This window comes from Hippoglossus hippoglossus, chromosome 22 (genome assembly GCF_009819705.1).
Source record: "Hippoglossus hippoglossus isolate fHipHip1 chromosome 22, fHipHip1.pri, whole genome shotgun sequence".
In the NCBI taxonomy this organism is placed as follows: domain Eukaryota; kingdom Metazoa; phylum Chordata; class Actinopteri; order Pleuronectiformes; family Pleuronectidae; genus Hippoglossus; species Hippoglossus hippoglossus.
In genome coordinates, this window is record NC_047172.1 from 9,704,473 (window position 1) to 9,722,309 (window position 17,837).

Consider the following 17,837-nt stretch of genomic DNA (forward strand, 5'->3'; position numbering starts at 1 on the left):
TCCCCCCCCCCCTACACACAACACAACACAGGGGGGAATAAAGTGCACAGAGTGTGTGTTGTGTGCAGTGAGAAGCAGAGGACCGGCGGCTCCATCCACACGTCGATCCGCTCATGTCCCGTCACTCAGACTCCATCGTGCACTCATGATGCGCTACTCAAGCTGGCTGATCGGCGTGAAACACAGAGCGAGCCTGCGAAATGGTTGTAAACCAGCGGCGCACACGGACTGTGGGAACAGAGGGCACCATGGGGAGGCGAAGATCAACAACCCGGAGCACATCATCCACATCTGGAAGAGAGGTAAACAAAACAACAACAACAACAACAACATCAGGATGAATCAAACCAAACGCGTCAAACATCTGGGCCTTTGGCGATTAAATCTGCCCGACTGGCATGTTTTCAGGGCGTATCCAGCTGCATTGTTGTCGTCGAATGTGATCCTCTTGTGCGTTTTCTCGGTTTTCAAAGAGAGACAAACTGAGAGTTGCCGGTTTCCTCCGCAGGTCAGAGCGCAGGGCGAAGGCGTGCTCCGTTACCAAGGCGACGGTCAGCTAACAGGGCACGCTAGCGAGGCTAAGCTAGCAGCCGTAACAGGCGGTTCACTGACATCTCTCCCGCGACGCTCAAAATAAGACTTTGATTTTCCCAGCCGAAGATCCGTACGCGTCGTCCAGATGCTGTGGATCGTCTCTGCACATGCGACCGCGGAGAATCAGAGGAATGCGGCGTAAGTGGAGAGTTTAACGGCGGAGCGGGGACGAGACTTTGGACAGGAGGTCGTTGGTGTTTCCCTCACCAGGGTCCATTCGCTTTGTTCGCTGGTTTGAGCTTCAAATGAGCCTCGTCGTGTCCCAGAGCGGATAATAAGTGTTTTTTGACCTTAGTATCTTTCATGATCATGTTTTCTATCCATCGTCTTTTTCATTTACGCCTTTTTTCTGACGTAGTTTATTGCTTGATGTTGTTGAAAATGGTGACCATAACGATTTTGGACGGTTTTACAAGTTTGACCCAGACATCGGTTTATAAATGTGATTTAACTTTGGTTGAATTTACACAAATTCTATACTCGTCAATGAATCGATTAGTCAATACACAAAGGATTGATCGATTATAGAGCTGCACAGATTTATGTATAAACAATGAGTCCATCGACAGAAAAACATTTGTAAACATCAAGTAAACACAAAGTCAAACATTTTCTGATTCCAGCTTATAAAGTAAGACGATTTGCTGCTTTTCTTTTTTCATATATAACAGGAAACTGAATATAGTTTCTAATATTTTTACACAAAATCGATTAATTTACTTAATAATTAAATTTTTCAATTCACAAGTAAATGAATCGATTATAAAATCATTGCTGGTTGCTGGCAGCCCTAAAAACTTCCTGTGGAATATTTTGTCCCGATGAGTTTTGTATGAATTTAAATATGAGAAGATCAGCTCAAGTCTTTACAAATTATTTTCTGCTTTTCTTTACTTGTCTATAATTGTAAACTGAATTTGGTTTTGAACTGAACTGAAAAACAAAACATTTGAATACATCAGATTGAGTTATTTCTATATTTTGTAGTGTAAACAAATAATTGAGAAAATTATTAGAAGACTAATCAATGTCAGGAAATCTCAATTAATCATCTGTAAAAATGATCGTGGTCTTTTATATCCAGTGGCTAATTGAGTTTTGTATTTTAGATTATCCAGATTTGATATATTTAATTTCTACATATCTTCAATAGCAATATTACAGAGATGTTCCATTTGATGAGTCCTTGTCTTTGTTTTCGTTCTGCAGGCTACAAAACGATCAAGAAAATCGGGGAGGGCACTTTTTCAGAGGTGCTGAAAACCCAGAGCCTGAAAGATGGGAAGTTCTACGCATGTAAAACCATGAAGCAGACGATTAACAGGTAAAATCTTCCACCACACACTGTTGTCCTGTACACAAACAATCAGCAGAGCAGTTTTCCTCTGGACCCTTGAAACTTGAGTCAGCGGCTTCACACCAGCTTTGACTTAAGGGCCCTATTAGATGTCAGTCGACTCTGCCTTTGACCTTGTAGTGATGAGGTAACAATGGATGTCAGAACTTGACATGTGTCCACACACTGTAGTGACATAATGCTGCTGTCAAATGAAGCTGCTGCACTCTTCAACAGCTTTAGACCACTTCCCTCAAAACTAATCACATAAAATCCTCGATATAGAAAGCAGATATTGTTATTATAAACTGTGTCATGACATGATGTGTAAATCTGGTCTGTTCTCTGTTGTTAAGTCTGGAACAGGCGAACAACCTGCGGGAGGTCCAGGCGATGAAGAGACTGAGCCCTCATGCAAATATCATCCAGCTGCATGAACTGATTTTGTGAGTGCTGCAGTGTTTTTAATTGACTGTGCTGCCTCAAGCTAGCATGGGGTCTTTACTCTGATTCAATGTTTCAGTGACAAAGAAACTGGGACAGTGCATCTGATTTGTGAGCTGATGGAGATGAACATCTATGAGTTCATACTAGGTAAGTCTTGTGTAATTATAAAGGTCAGTTAGAGCTTGAAGATGTGATGATTTGAGAAGAATTATGGGCTGATGTTGATTCTTAATTCTTTGCAGGGAGACATACTCCACTGCCGGACCACACAGTAAAGAATTACATGTACCAGTTGTGCAAATCACTTGAACATATGCACAGGTAATTATAAAGATAAAACGTATTTAACTAGTAGACTCAGTAGAGCGCATACCTCCGCCAAGGCCCAGTAATCATCAAGATCCATGAATTATTCTCTTTTTTTATTGGGTTATTGGGGAAATCTGTTAAGTAGTTTTTGTGTAATAATGCTAACAAGCAAAAAGAAACATTAGACAGGGTTGTAAACATAACCTCTTTGTCGGAGGTTACACTTAATCATAAAACAAAATTCTCCATCCAATAACTTTACTTTCTTTCCCTTTTGTCTTTGTTACAGCTGTGGGATCTTTCACCGAGACGTGAAGCCAGAAAACATTCTCATCAAAGTGAGATCCGTCATTATCATGAATTTGCCTTACAAATATCCAACTGTGTGAATTTTGAGTCACCCACAGTTTTGAAAATTCTTGTTCAACTTGCAGCATAACGTCCTGAAGCTCGGGGACTTTGGCTCCTGTCGGAGCGTGTACTCCAAGCCTCCGCACACCGAGTACATCTCCACGCGCTGGTACAGAGCCCCAGAGTGCCTCCTCACTGACGGATACTACAGCCTGAAGATGGACATCTGGAGCGTTGGCTGTGTCTTCTTCGAGATCATGAAGTATGATTTGTAAAATTTGAACAGTCATTTTAAAGTTTTTTAACATGCATGCATTCACTGTACTGTCTTTTTAATCTTGTCCACCACCAGACAAAAGTCAAACAAACGCTCTCAGGTTAATGTACTGTAAACCTGTGTTTTCAGCTTGAATCCACTCTTCCCTGGAGCAAATGAGTTGGACCAAGTTACCAAGATCCACGACGTGCTGGGAACGCCAGACCAAGATCTTCTCCAAAAGTTCAAGAAGTAGGTTTTTCCTCCTCGGGAAAATGTTGTTTGAAGAGTTTGTCTTGTGACTGCAGCAGCATGCATAGAATCTGAAAAAGAAGAATTCTCATGGTCTCTTCTTGTCTGGCAGGTCTAAAGCGATGCACTTCAACTTCCCTCCGAAAAAAGGCACAGGTATCTCCCGATTGATCCCTAACTGCCCGGCCCCGGCTCTGTCGCTGCTCTATCAGATGCTCGCATACGACCCCAATGAACGCATCTCCGCAGAAACAGCCCTGCGGCACACATACTTCAGAGAAGCCCGGTAACGATCTTAAATATAGGAAGAAAACCATTTTGCAACATCTGTGACCGTTTGGAGTGTCCACACAGATAGGAAACACTTACAACTTCAATTTTAAATAATTTATATTCAAGTTTTTGAATACACTTTGTTTTTTTCTACCAGGCTGGCAGAGAAGAATGGCGAGTCTCTCCACGGAGTTTCTGGGGCGATAGATGGAGAAGAGAGTGGGACACACGGCTTCATGGACCATGTCTGTCGCTCGAGCAAACTTGGCAAACAGCTGAGGGGAAGACACGTACGGCAAACCCCTTTAATGAGTGTAAGTCCAAACTCTACTCGACAAATTGATCCCTATGTTAAACACATCTCAAGTGAAATGTACAAGAACCACGATTCCAAATAACTGAGAATTCAGCTTCTTCCATCCACTGCTCTCTCTCTCCCACAGCACAACATGAAGTATGTAGCAGACCCCCTAATCAAACGCAACATCCCTCATTACTCCACAGAGCTGCCCAAGATCAACATGGTCGCACCGCGTCCACAGATCCCCTTCCCCGCGTCCACCATGCCTGCGTTCACCGTCACTCACCGAGGCACACTGCCAGCCCTCACGTCCAAGAAGTGCCAGTCACTGTTGACCAAGGTAAACGCAGGAGCGCTATACACAGACGTCAGGCTTTTTTCATTTTATGAATCATTCACATAAACCAAGGGCACAGAGGAAATGTAAACACTGCTGACAGGTTTGTTTGACATATCAGAAGATAAATCACGATGTTGTATAAAGGAAAAAGGAGGGATGCACAGTTTATATAGCCAAACAAGTGCCTTGTTATGTTTTCAACAACGGCCTTGATTTGGCATTGAGCCTGCGTTTCCTCTCTCTCTGCAGCCCCGGGATGAGTCACACCACGCAGCTTTGAAGACCTACTGCATGCCACCTCTGGACAGGAAACACCGAGGCTACTGAGCCAAAAACACGTCAGCTTCAGATTTAAACTCTGAGCCTCTTACTGTACTGAGGAAACGGAGGACAGTGTTTGGACGACCCTGATGTTGAGATGTGTAAAGCAACGCAAAGATGTTTGAGAAAGATATGCAACGAAGAACGAGTCCGTCAACTTACCAATAACGACACCGAACTATTCAGTGTAATCTCTACACAGACGGTACTAGACTATTATGTTGGACTGAGGATGAGTTTGTTTAGTTTCACTCAACCCCCGTCAGGTCATTCATGTTTACAGCTGTGGACACTTCAAACTAAGCCTCTTACACAAGCGAAGCAATAAGATATTTGACAATAAGTAAAAGGAACTTAAAGGTCCAGTGTGTAAGATTCAGGTCAACGGGATCTATTGGCAGAAATTGAATATAAAATAATCCTAGTGATGTTTTCACTAGTGTGTTTCATCTAAATTGTACAAATTGTTTTCTTTACCCTAGAATGGGCCCTTTATTTTTAAATACTTTATATTTATATCAGGAGCGGGTCCTCTCTACGGAGGCCGCCATGTTTTTTACAGTAGCCCAAATTGGACAAACTAAACACCTTTTGAGTTTTTATGACAACTGAAGGCTGCCACAGGTTCTCTTTTGTTTGGAAGGGGAGGATGAGGTGAGGGGTATTCAGCTGCAACATGCAACTACACCACTAGGTGTCACTAAATTCTACACACTGAACCTTTAAATGGTGCAACATTTTGACAAGGAACATGATCAACTTATTGTAAAAAAATAAATAATAGCGACTTTAAATAGGTGTCATACCCTTTGGATTTGTCCCAGTTGTTATTTTAAACAAACTATTAGATATGCATATCATGGCTGTAATCAACCAATCACTGAAATGTGTAGTCTTTACAATCTGATTCAAGTGTAAAAAATAAAATACAAAATAAGTCCAAGTATTTATCACCTTTCGCTGTGACAAACCTAAAATACTCAGAATTTGAAGGAAGCATCACAAAAATAAAATTACACACAGCAGCTTTAATCAATAAGCTGTGATTCAAAGTTGTCAGGAAATGAAACATGAGGAAGTCCAAGGGCAGGGTTGAAAATGTGTCATTGGTAATATATGAGGCCATTTATATTGGAAGAGAGTCTCCTTGCAGTAACAGTGAATCATTTCCTCCAGAGAAACTGATTTGAGGGGCAGAAGTCTTCCTGTGCAAAAGCAAACAACAGAAACATTCACAGTAAGGGGTTCACAATTATTCCACACTATTAGAAGTAATTTAAAGGCACATTGTCACCCAGCTGTAAATAAAATAAAACAATGGAAACCACAAAAAAGACACAATTGGAAGTGAATAACAAAAACATTACTTTTTAGATCAGTTATGTACATGAAAAATGTATTTGTATATTCTAATATTGCAGGTTATTTTGTATTGCTATGTTCAGAATGTAGCTTCACTAATACCCTCATACCCCCCCACTTAAAACAATGTGGCTTTAAAAAGTCATATTTCCCTTTGGAGCTGTGGGCTCATAAATAATGAACCGTGACAAAATCTGCACTTTATTGTGATGGATTATCACAGTAAAAAAAAAAAGAAGGAATCTAGTATCGTTTGTATGTTGTTGTTATTAACCTGAAATTCTTAATAATTTAATCTCTGATGTGTCTGCACCTACTCCGGACACACACGTGCTGAAATTGATGAAAACTGTGATTATTTTTTAATGTTTAATAAAGAGGGAAATGTAAAATGATTTCTACGTCAGAATGTCTTTGTGTCAAATGTGAAATACTCGTCAGTATCTGAAAATCTTTCATGTGGCTGCGGTTAAAATCCTTCTGAGACATGTTGGAGGATATCGAGTTCCATGTGTTCTCTTATTTTTGTGACTGAGGCACAGAGTCTTTTGGGATTCAGCCATTTTTTGTGAGACTTCCTGAGTCTTCCATACTTGACAGCTCATTTGCGTGCAACATTTTTCATGACCTCGTAAGCCGCTTTCACGCCAGAGGCATTACAGCTTTGTTGTGTCAACACAGTAAATGTGGGTGGAAAAAGAAAAGAACAGTAAACAGTGTATTCAAGATTATTTTAATATTATTAATATGTATACTTTAGGCTTTAGAAATATAACTATCAATGACAAAACTTCCACTGCCGTAATGGTAGTTTGCTTAGGCCCCCATCAGATCAATTTATTACAATATACACATTATGATACAGAGCAGATTTGAATCTGAAATAATATTAAAATAAATGCTAAATAGATAAAGGTTTTAATAGTTTTTTTTAAATCATTTTCATCACCTACTGTATTAGCCATCAGTGAGTTCTGAGCACACCCAAAAATGTAAAGCCATTTTCTCTTCTAATAAACTAATTTAAGTGCAAACAATTTTTTTTTCTTTAAAAAGACTATGATTGCAGCATCAAGCTTGATAGATTCAGATTTCATGATTGAGGATGTTAAAGCCGAGTGTAACAAGGCAGTCCTCAACCCTCTCTCTCTTTTTTTGTTCCATTAGAGTAGTTATAAAAACAAACAACGAAATAACTAACAAAATCAGTGCAAAGTCATCGAAGGGGGGATTCTACCCGAGAGCAGACAGAAGTGGGGGGTGAATGTGGATGGATGCAAAATTTTCAGATGCTCACGCACTTGGTCATAAAAGGATAGTTCACTCAAAAGTCCATAGGAGTCTGTGACCTCCCCTGAGCCCCGACTGGGCTACGTCACAAGGTTAACACCGATAATGAAAATGAACTATCCCTTTACTTTCAAGCCACAGTTTGTCTGGTTCGCATCTAGCAAAAGCCAAGCCTGAATTCCAGAGGGGACAACAGTCCGATGAGATCTGACGTGAAAGAAATACATTTTTTTTTTAAAAAGAATCTAAAATGCGTTAAAACTCCAGAAAGAAAAAAAAAGTACATAGTCCACAAATGCACCACTTTTTTCTTCCTTCAATCCTCAAGTGAGTGATAAACGGGGAAAAAAACAACAGAAAAGCCATAAACAAAAAAATCGGGAGGTAGGAGGGGTATAAAAGAAAAGGAAAACTTGCAATGCTTGCAGGGTGAAGAGCAGCATCAGACTCTGGGTTGCAGGGTTCTTTAGCAGCAGAAATATTGTGGCTATACTACTGTTCCACTGGGAGAGCTGGCTTGGTTTTGGGATGACAATAAACCCTGGAAAAAGGAAAACAAGGAGATTTGCATTGGGAAAGTTCACATACTGTAGCAAAAAAAAGAAAAAAGAAAGAAAAGAAAAGAACCAAGCAACAAATAGCTCTTTGAAAAGGAAAGTCAGCCTCTAGCCTCCTCTTTCCCCATCACAGTCCCCTGCGCTTGATTAAAAGGCTGTGCACAGCAAAGTGGATGCAGAGTGTACGCTGGGAGACTAACGCTGCTTCTGAGAGGTTTGCTCGATCAAGGCACTTCTCTTGTACTCGGGATTGGACCATCGCCTTGTTTTTTAACGTCCTACTCTGACCTTTGAGGATACTTTCGAGGGCACAACGACTTGAATCAGTTATTACAGTTCTATCGCTTCTCTCCTCTTTAGCACCAAATCCTTAACGATATAAAATAAAGTTTGTTGGAATCTCTTTCTGATTGTTTAACACTCATCACACTTTTCTCCAAAGACTGAACTCAACCACTGCCTCTTCCACTTCACCTCTTGTTTGTGTTTAGTGGTTCGTATCCACCGATCAGCAGCAGCATTAAAACTGGTTTTCATGTTGTGGTTTATCTGAGTATTTTTGATGTAGTGAAGCCATAAAACCATGGAAAATATCTGAAACTAAAAAATAAAGTTTCAAATCACATTACTGATTGTTTATCTCCAATATTCAGAGGAAACTTTTAATATATGAAGAATTCTAAACAGAGTTTGGTGTTTTTGTTAAACCGGCAGCTCTTCTGGTTCAGGAAGCTGGGGATCATGGGTATATCCACAGTCAGAACTCCGGTCATCACATTGATAGGCTTTTTTTTTTTTCTTTCTCTCTACACGAAAAACCACTTCACTGCTCAGACATGGAGCCCAACAGCATTGATCACTGTGTGGCTACAGAGGTTTGTTGCTCGAAAACCAGTTTCAATGTTGTGGCTGAACTTTTTATTCAGCCCCAAAGTGAGTATGAGGTTATTTTGCATCATATTTGCTCCATTTTCTTTCCAATAAGACATTAAAAACAATACTCTAGTCCAAAAATTCCACTAGTGAGTGTGATCCTGATCCATAGACAATAGTCTTACAGGTTATTATTTGGCAAAACGTAAAAACACCATAATACCATGGTGTTGTTTTGAATTTCACTTCAGAGACATTTGCTGAATGCTCCAAGTGTCTGTCAATGTCCGACTGGTTAAAAGTGACCCTCTCACTGGACTAACCTAACCTTCACACTGCTGGTTGGGTTCATAATGTGCGTCTCGTTCTGTCAAAAGCTCTTAAAACATAGACAAAAGCAAACAGTCTAGAGGGGTTAAGTATTCAGGGACTAGTACATATTAAGGTGTAAGCATGTGAGAGACTGCAGAGATTCTTAGGGCAAAGTAGCAATTTGCAGAAAAGCTGAAAACATGAGTGTAGCAGATGACTTCTCGGCTATGCTGCTATGCATTGTGGAATGATTATGATGAACCAATGAACACGCCTCTTATGGATTAACATATTTCCCCTCACAGGTCTACACAGGAAGTCTTTCTTATCAGAATGTATTAAATAGCCAGACTTTAAATTTGTCAAAGCGTTGGTTATATCTTTTAACTGGAAAGCAGCTGAACGCTAAAGTCTGATATGTTACTCGCCTGCCTGCAGAGACTCACATTCTGACTATCAAAGCTAAAAATGCTCTTCCAAATGTGTGTTTTAAGCTTTGAGAACACGTCTCGACTTTCAGTTACAGCCCATCAATTGGTTTTAGGACGGCTAAAGATTGACAAACAACATCACCACTTCTAATTCCCCCACATTTCCTACGTTAAAAAGAACTTACCACTTTGCCTGGCCTCGCCCATGTGCAAATAAATCCCTCCTGACAAGCAGTCACTAAACAGTCCTCTAAAAATATGAGTACAGTCAGTCTCTCGTGTGCTATCTTTTTACAGATGAGGGGCTCGAGGAGGGGCACGTCCTCCATGCGCGGGCACAGCAGCGTGCCCAGAGTCTTTGCAGGGTCCGTTTTGGTTTTTGTCAGCAGGTTGAGCTTGTCGCTGCTCTTACTGCTGATGTGACCCATGCTGTGGTTGCGTTTGTGGTCCTTCTCTGGGTGCCGCTCCTTCCTATCGTGGAGGGACAGCGTGGCAAACTTGCTCACACCCGTGGCGATGGCACTGTCCATAATTCCACTGCCGATTCCACCACCGCTGCCGGCCTTGTTGGTATTGTTTGCCGTCGTCGTTGTGGTGGTTGTGGTGGTGGTGGTGGCGGCTGAGTGGGGTAGGCTGTTGGAGCGCGGTAATGCGGTCGAGAGAGAGTTAATGCCGGGAGTATTGGCACCACTGTTGTTTCCATTAGTAGCGTTACTAGAGGTGTTAGTGATTATTGTAGCACCCGCAGGAGGAGGGCTGGTAGCATTCATCACGTTCGTGTGTGTCCGTGTCCGTGAGAGCGGAAGATGCGGGAAAAGGATATCCTCAGTGAGGTCCCATAGGCACAGCTGAGTGTCCTGGCCCACGGAGCCAAACCGGTATGTCACACTAACAGGCCGGCTGTCCGTGGAGTTGCGCTTGGAGAGACGAGACTGTGTGCTGTTGGCCCGGTCTCGTCCGAAGTGGATCATCTGATCCTGGAAGTCCTCGTCGCTGCCACTGAACTCCATCGGGTCACTCTCTTCCACGCTGGTGGTGTAATGATCAAATGCCACCACACTCACCCACGACTTGTGCCCATGACCTCGGGCGATGACTCTACAGTCCAAGAACGACCACACAGTCACTAGATCGTCCTCTCCACCCGCAACTATGTACTTTCCATCAGGGCTCCAGCACACACACAACAAGCCACCGAAGTAGCTCTTCATGGTGCCGTGAAGCTCAACAGCGTCGAAGTTGAAGACCCGTAGGAAGCCGTCTTGGCTTACACAGGCCAGGAACTTCCCGTCTGGAGAGAAGGCAAACTCATTCAGAGCTCCCTCGCCCACTGTCCATTTGAGGAGAGGGTTCCGCGTGGATTTACTCTTACACGTGTGTACAGAGTAGTTCTCCCCCTGTTTGAGCAGCTGGTAGTGCGGTGCTGTGGTGCCACAGGTATGCTCCACGTTGTACAGGTACATATTTCCACTGGAGTGGGAGACGAGGAACAGGCTCTCGGAGCCCGGCACCCATTTCACACATGTTACTCTGGACTTGTCTATTAGTCTCTGGCAGGAGAGAGGGAAGGTTGAGGTTTTAGAGGCAGAAAGGGAGGGAGAGGGAAAGACAATGTCAGTAAAATATCATCTGGAAATATTTACAATTTCACATAGAAGTCTTACAACACTTGGTAATATTTGGTTTTAAAGCGCTCGTCAGGTAAAACACAAAAGTAGCTTTAAGTGCAAGAAAGGGTTCGAAAATTCTTTGAAGCCTTGAACTTTTTTATTCATTCACATTCTTTAAATTCAACATAAGAACAAGGAACACTTTTTAACAACATTAAGTAGAATTGACCTTTGAGTTCAGGAGGAATACTCATACTAACTCCAAAGATCTTTTCCTCTATTGACGAGCACCAGCTACTTGTAGTAAACAATGTTCTCAAAACTCTTCTAATCCACCTTCTGTGCTTCAGAGACCCACCTCCTCGTTGAACAGCTTGCTCGTCTCCTTCTTGATGGGGTCAATGAGCTGTACCTGTCCCGCTGAGAAACCCACCAGCAGGGACACGCTCTCTGCCGTCGCCGTGAGGTGGTTGAAGTCATGGCAGGTGGGCTGCGTCCCCTTGTAGATGCGCTTGTCGATGGGCTTGCTCAGGTCAGCAGCCTGACAAGAAAAGACGTGAAAACACACACACGGGGTGAGTGTTGCACTCTTTGAAACCCAAAAACAAGTATATGCACTTTGTTGCACGACAAAAGCTGCTGTGGGTCAAACTGTCACATGACTGTGCAATCATGTTTTGTTCCTGTGCTTTATCTCAAACACAATGAAAGGGAATTCATAGCAGCTGAGCCATAGTTATTTACCTGATTTGTAAGAAGACCTTTATTAATTTAAATGTCTTGTAACCAAAGTGTGACAAATAACTTGAAGGTCACCCAATATCAGGAAGTACGGAGGTTTATATTTTTTCTCTGTTGATGGTTACGTGCCAGCCATCATATGTTACGGTGTACCGTTAGTTTTTACTGTCCGGGAAACAGTATTTTACAGCTGTGAACGAGACAACCTGAACATACACCACAGAGAACCAGTATAACAGTAGTTCCATCTGTTAATGAGTTACAGCTCACGCTGCGGGTAGAATGGAAAATTCTTTTGAGTGGAAGATGATGATTCAGTGGTTCCTCCTCCGCTGGTAGAGGTGACACTGAGTTGTTTATGTCTCACCTCGGAGACACAAAATGTCAAAGCAAGTAGGTTTTAGGTTTTAATAAAACTGCTCTTACGCCTGAAGATAGCAAGGACGGCATTGACATTATCTCCTAAAGTCATGAATAACAAGCCTGTGATGACTCATTTTAAGTAAGAAAGTTGCAGACATGCACTAAAAAGAAAATGCAGCATCATCACAAGCTGTATGAGTCAGACTTGTTTTTGTTTTTTTAAGCTTTAAACCTGCAGCCACCTCCAGCAAAACACGTCAGAGAAAAGAAACAGCCACTCCAACCCAGGAATCAATAAGATGATGTATTGGGAATAAAACGTATAACCTTCCATTTTTGGAACTGCGAAGATCGACAAGTCCGAGGTTGCTATTATTTCCACGCTCTGACTTGTGGCAGTTCCGGATTTGAACCCGTCTGTTGATGTGATCTCACACATGACAGCCACATGTTTGTGGGTCAGCTGTTTCCAGTCAAGACTGCGATGTGCACTCGGCTCAAAACCAGTTTGTGACAGAAGCCATGATTCTAATCAAGTGACAGACGCCAGTTTATTATCAGGATTCTGCAACATGGCAACTGGACGCTGGGGGCAACTCATCATAACAAGTCGTCACGTGATCCCCACTAGTCCACAAACCTCCTGTTTAGCTAGGAAACCATCAGACTGTCACGAGTCACGAGTTAGTGGATTCCATGACGTGCTGGTGACACAACAACCGCACAGAGCAGAGATGACACTGGGGAAAATGGAGGAGTTGCACCTGGTTGCACTTCCCCAACCAGCACAGGAAGTTAGCTCAGGTTGATCAGACGTGTTTTTGGAGCTCACTGTCGTTAAATGAACGGGGGTGACGTTAGCAATTAGCCTGTTAGCCACACGACTGTCCCGAGCACCATAAAACCGTGATGTGTCCACACCTGTCAGCCAGAGGGCGTCGACAGGTGTCAGTATACCCGCCATCCCCGCAGCACTCACAGCCCTGACAGCTTCAAATCAATCAAAATGACAGCTTCACCGAGAGGAGCCTCGCGACCCAGCCGGACTCAGACACTGTGGACGCGGCTCGGGAGCGGACTTTAGCCGCTGGCCTCGGTGCAGCCGCTGGCTCGCTAGCGTTAGCCAATAGCGCTGGTTAGCCGACACCCTAGCTTCGAGCTAACAAGCTAATTTGAAAGTCAAGCACCGGCCAGCGTCGCTTAACGCGGCCGACTGCGCCCCCGGACACCCGGACTAGCAGCCGGTGTGCCCCGGCATGTACCCCGGATCCCCCGCTGACGTTCGCACGCTACCTTCCGGACGCCTTTGTAGATGTAGAAGTAGAGCTCACGGCCCACATTGAAGCAGATCCGGTCGCCGTTGCCCGACTGGTCGTTGACGTTCACGAAGGAGACCTTGACGGGGTTGGAGCCCTGCGAGTTGAAAGGCACCCGGTTCGGGCGGCTGTACTCGGAGTGCGTGAGGAGCTTGTAGACGCCTTCCCGGGTGGTGAACTGAGTTTTGATCTCGTTCATCTCCTTCCCTCCTCCCTCCGCCGCCATCTTTGAAATTAACATTCATCCCTCTCCCCCCCCCACCCACCCAGGCCGGATCTTACGCACGGGCGGAGGGGGAGCGAGGAACCGAGCGGCCGGTGCTCCTCTCCCGGTCTCCCGGTCCCTCACCCTACGGTTCACCGGGGAAGTGGTGGTGGAGGAGGCTGTAATGAACTGTCCCAACTTTAAACTAGAACTATGTGGGATTACACGTTTTAAACACATGTTACTAATAGTCAATACATAAACAATACAAACCGGATAATTTCACTTATTTGTGGTTATTTTGGTGATAATGGTTAAAATATTTCACTGTAAAAAAAACTAAATTTTTCTGCTTTTAAAACAACAGTGTAATACGAAGTGAAAAAAAAGAGAAACAGAAACAAGTATTATTTACAAACTGATGATGAAAACAAATAAAACGCTCAATGATTTAATATACAAATTCGGAAAAGGAGTACAAACTTCTCCATAAACCATTAATTACTAATTATATTATACTGAATCCAGCTTCCTATGTATCTTTAAATATGTTTTTTTAACCTGTGCTCTATATTGTATATAATTCACAAAACATATATGTAATAATAAAGACAATATAAATAATAAAGAAATCGGGCTATAAATATATTTTATTTTGAAAAAGCAAACACCGGACGTTTTATTTTGTTAAAATGTCTAAACGAGTGTTTTTCAGCTCGTGCTCTCACCTGTGGAAACACATGGTCTCACATCAGGCACCTGGCAGGAGAAGAAGAAGACTCTCACTTCCAGGTGGGTATCAGGGTTTCTTTTAGTTGGAAATGTCCCCAAACTAATGTTAAATGCTGAAACATGAGCTGTGAGATATTTATTTCATTGGGATTTTGCTACTGCATCACTATGCTTTGATTTAACACCTTCTTCAGCAAAACATGCACCTGCAGTTTGTGTATTTGCTGCGTTTGAATGTGCTTATTATTGTAGATCACGCTGAGAGACACACACACCAAACAACATGGAGCAACTTGCTTTCAAGTACATGGTGAGATAAGTTCAGCTCATGTCAGAGAATCATGTCAGAGACTGATCTGAATCATTTCACCCACATGTATGTGCACTGTAGTGACCTGTGTTTCCTGTCAGGACATGTGCAAAGTGGAGTCCAGCACTGACACCGACTCAGAAATCAGTCCCAGATGGTCCGACACCAGCACCATGGTATGTTTTTTGTTTAGTCGAGCACAAGAGGAGAAGTGGTAATGTTTAAAAAGAGGTTATGCCCAGTTCCAGAGATAACATTTTACATTGTACGTCTCCATCATATTTGATTTCCCTCCCCAGAGACTGACCCTGTATATCTGTTACCTCAGTACCAGCATGCACTGAGCTTTTTTAATTTGAAAATGAGCCCAACAGTCTCCTTAAATTCAATCAAGCTGCACCAAATCTCACACAATCATAGATATCAGGTCCCCGTCCAGGCCTGGTGAAGCAGTGATAGTGTCAAAAAAGAAGTAAACAACATCCCTGGATCCACACCAAAATTATATGGCTTCTTTCCTGACCCACATCCTTCCACCAAGTTTCATGGTGATCCGTTCTGTTTTGTGCCATCTTGCTCACAAACAAACCAAAGATCTCTGACGTCCTCCCTGAACAGGGATGTGTGAGCAGCGCCCCGGAGAGTGGGACACTGCGTCGGACACTGAGGCCACTGAAACCTGCTGCAAGACATGGCTGCTCTTCTTTGGTAATTCAATTCACTTTATTTGCATTGCGCCAAATCCCGTACATACATTATCTCAAGCATTTTCACATAGTAAGTTGGTTCAGACCTCACAGTATTGTAGATAAACCCAACACAAGGAGTAAGAACTTTGTGACTGTGGAGAGAAGAAAACTACATTATTAACAGGAAGACACCAGAACTGGACTCAGTGTGGGGCGGCCATCTGCCTCGACCGGTTGGGGTGAGGAGAGGTGGAGGGAAGGGTAGAGAAAGACCAGGAGCACTTGTCAGACAGGTTGTTTAAATGACTACAGTTAGTATTAATATTATTACACTCCTTTCATGTATCAAAAATCCTGCTCCTCTCCTATGTGTTCATGTGATCGTCTGTGTGCTTATATTTGTAGTTTTTGGACCCGTACGACGGCAGCTCTGAGGATTCTGATGAGTCACACTTCGATGTTAGTGTCTCCAGGCGAACACGGCAACAGGGAGGAGGAGGAGGAGGAGGAGGTGGGCGTCGGTTCCTGGGCCGCAGCAGGAGATTTATCCTCCACCACCCTGCTTCTGTTGCCCTCAGAGACGTGATGAAAGATGGGACAAGAGATCCTGCGACAGCGCAGCAGCTGCAGCATCCCGTGGACGTCCAGATGAAATGTGGGAGTGATTCTGAGCTGTGGGTCTATGAGCTCGACACTCTGCCCTCCCACAGCGACAGGGAAGTCTGTGGAGATCTTGCAGCAAAAAAGACAAACGATTCCCCAGCATGCGCCCAAACCATGGATATCGAGTTGCAACTTCATGATTCTGGCCTGCTCGCTTCGAGATCCTCAACGCCCCACATGCCAGGACCCCTCACCCCGGTGGGAAGGGGCTCGTCCTGGATGCTGGACAGCTCCTCGGAGAGATCTCCCAGCCCGTGTGACCTCAGATCCCTTTACAAGAGAAAGCTCGGCCTCCCTGGAGCTGAAGTGGTGGAAGTGGGGCAAAGGAAGAGGCAGTGTGTCGTCAACATGGGGGAGGAAGAGGCGGGGGACTCTGCATCCGAACCATGTTAGACCCATCCGATGATGGACTGACAGAGTGAAGTTCTTCTGTGATATTAAAAGCTTTAAAATGAGGTTTAATGACATACTGTATATAGTTAATTTAAAAAGCATTTGGATTTATTTTTCTACCTTGAGTAATTTCACACACTCGCAGGTGATAGGTCTGTTTGAACACGTTTTTGTTTTTGTTTTTGTTTGGAGGAATTACCATGGTGACCTGATCCTAATGACTGACCCGACATCCAAGACACGCTCCGTCAATGAAGAAACATTCAGTATGAGCCCCTCCTGATTAAAACAGCAACAACAGCAACAATCTCCCTGAAATTTTGTCAGAGATGCTGCTTTAAAATCCGGTGTTCTCAAAATAATATGCTTTACTTTCTACAATTTAACCCAAATATAGAAAAAAATCGAATTATTCTCCAGTGTCTCCATCTGTCTCAGTGGGTTTCTTCCGGGTGCCCTAGTTTTTCCTCCCACACTTCAAACACAAACAGGTCAGGATAATTGGTGTCTTTATGTGAATGAAATGAATAAGAGTCCAGCAGTAAGAAAACAAGGCTGTGTCAGAGTGAAAAGTAGTTTTGAAGAAGCGCTCAAGAACCTACATTAGCCAGCCCCTTCTGACAAGTTCATTCTGAGAGGGAAGCTGAACTAAATGAGGACACATCATGTTCATCAATTTCAGACATTGTTCTAACACCATTTCTGGATGCCTGTGTGTGTGTGGTTTCTTTCTGGAAAATAAATTGTTAATGTCAGTTCTCTTGCAGACTGGAGTCCTATAAATATATACAGCCAACTGTACTACTGTTAATTCCTCTTGGAAATCAATATCGATAAAAAGCTACAATTTAATTAGTCCTATTCAGTTTTGACAAACATACAAGTGTGTTGTTTGTTGTAGACAAGGTCTTAACTCTTATATCCTGTTATTGTGTCAATAAAGTGTTGGGACTTATGCTTTCAAAGTTCATCCTGACCAGCAGGTGGCAGCAACACATTGGAAATGAAGTCAAGCTGCAACAGTGGAGCCTCCAGAATGTTTCCATAAATATTTGAATAATACTCATTGATCAAATGTTCCACAATCAAAGAGTGAAGAACAGGAACTTGCATGAGGTCAATGGGTATATACTGAGATTTACAGAATATATAAATAACACAGCAATGGGATTCCCCCTATTATAAATCCCTTGTTCCCATCACAAGTACA

General features: G+C 43.1%; 3 protein-coding genes across 4 annotated transcripts; 2 read left to right on the forward strand and 1 right to left on the reverse strand.

The window, feature by feature from the left end:
* The first annotated feature begins 13 nt into the window (after window positions 1-13).
* LOC117756123 (MAPK/MAK/MRK overlapping kinase-like) lies at window positions 14-6,538 on the forward strand. 2 transcript variants are annotated; one of them, XM_034576469.1, is made up of 12 exons: window positions 14-302; window positions 1,804-1,918; window positions 2,287-2,376; window positions 2,454-2,524; window positions 2,620-2,698; window positions 2,976-3,024; window positions 3,121-3,299; window positions 3,444-3,545; window positions 3,658-3,831; window positions 3,976-4,132; window positions 4,262-4,459; window positions 4,709-6,538. In XM_034576469.1, exons 1-12 carry the CDS (start codon window positions 146-148, stop codon window positions 4,784-4,786), a joined length of 1,449 nt encoding a protein of 482 aa, XP_034432360.1. In that variant the 5' UTR covers window positions 14-145; the 3' UTR covers window positions 4,787-6,538. The 2 variants fall into 2 exon arrangements, with proteins under 2 accessions (XP_034432360.1, XP_034432361.1); XM_034576470.1 differs by lacking the exon at window positions 14-302 and adding an exon at window positions 585-732.
* A 321-nt stretch (window positions 6,539-6,859) lies between these two features.
* wdr20a (WD repeat domain 20a) lies at window positions 6,860-13,893 on the reverse strand. Its single transcript, XM_034576468.1, has 4 exons — window positions 13,613-13,893; window positions 11,574-11,756; window positions 9,791-11,155; window positions 6,860-7,973 (listed from the first exon to the last, which is right to left on the reverse strand). The coding sequence occupies exons 1-4, from the start codon at window positions 13,874-13,876 to the stop codon at window positions 7,920-7,922; spliced, it is 1,866 nt and encodes a 621-aa protein (XP_034432359.1). The 5' UTR covers window positions 13,877-13,893; the 3' UTR covers window positions 6,860-7,919.
* Window positions 13,894-14,280: 387 nt separating this feature from the next.
* On the forward strand, window positions 14,281-16,689 carry LOC117756125. Its single transcript, XM_034576472.1, has 5 exons — window positions 14,281-14,632; window positions 14,825-14,882; window positions 14,984-15,058; window positions 15,501-15,590; window positions 15,977-16,689. Exons 2-5 carry the CDS (start codon window positions 14,856-14,858, stop codon window positions 16,625-16,627), a joined length of 843 nt encoding a protein of 280 aa, XP_034432363.1. The 5' UTR covers window positions 14,281-14,632; window positions 14,825-14,855; the 3' UTR covers window positions 16,628-16,689.
* The last annotated feature ends 1,148 nt before the right edge of the window (window positions 16,690-17,837 follow it).

Bases quoted from the DNA above. Each gene is read 5' to 3' on its own strand.
- wdr20a (XM_034576468.1), bottom strand. From the start codon at position 13,876: ATGTTAATTTCAAAGATGGCGGCGGAGGGAGGAGGGAAGGAGATGAAC. The intron at 11,757-13,612 runs GTAGCGTGCGAA...TTTTCTTGTCAG, and splicing joins TCTACAAAGGCGTCCGGAAG to GCTGCTGACCTGAGCAAGCC. The intron at 7,974-9,790 runs GTAAGTTCTTTT...TCCTTTTTCCAG, and splicing joins GGGCGAGGCCAGGCAAAGTG to GGTTTATTGTCATCCCAAAA.
- LOC117756123 (XM_034576469.1), top strand. From the start codon at position 146: ATGATGCGCTACTCAAGCTGGCTGATCGGCGTGAAACACAGAGCGAGC. The intron at 3,832-3,975 runs GTAACGATCTTA...TTTTTCTACCAG, and splicing joins ACATACTTCAGAGAAGCCCG to GCTGGCAGAGAAGAATGGCG. The intron at 4,133-4,261 runs GTAAGTCCAAAC...TCTCTCCCACAG, and splicing joins GGCAAACCCCTTTAATGAGT to CACAACATGAAGTATGTAGC.
- LOC117756125 (XM_034576472.1), top strand. From the start codon at position 14,856: ATGGAGCAACTTGCTTTCAAGTACATG. The intron at 15,059-15,500 runs GTATGTTTTTTG...CTCCCTGAACAG, and splicing joins GGTCCGACACCAGCACCATG to GGATGTGTGAGCAGCGCCCC. The intron at 15,591-15,976 runs GTAATTCAATTC...TTATATTTGTAG, and splicing joins GACATGGCTGCTCTTCTTTG to TTTTTGGACCCGTACGACGG.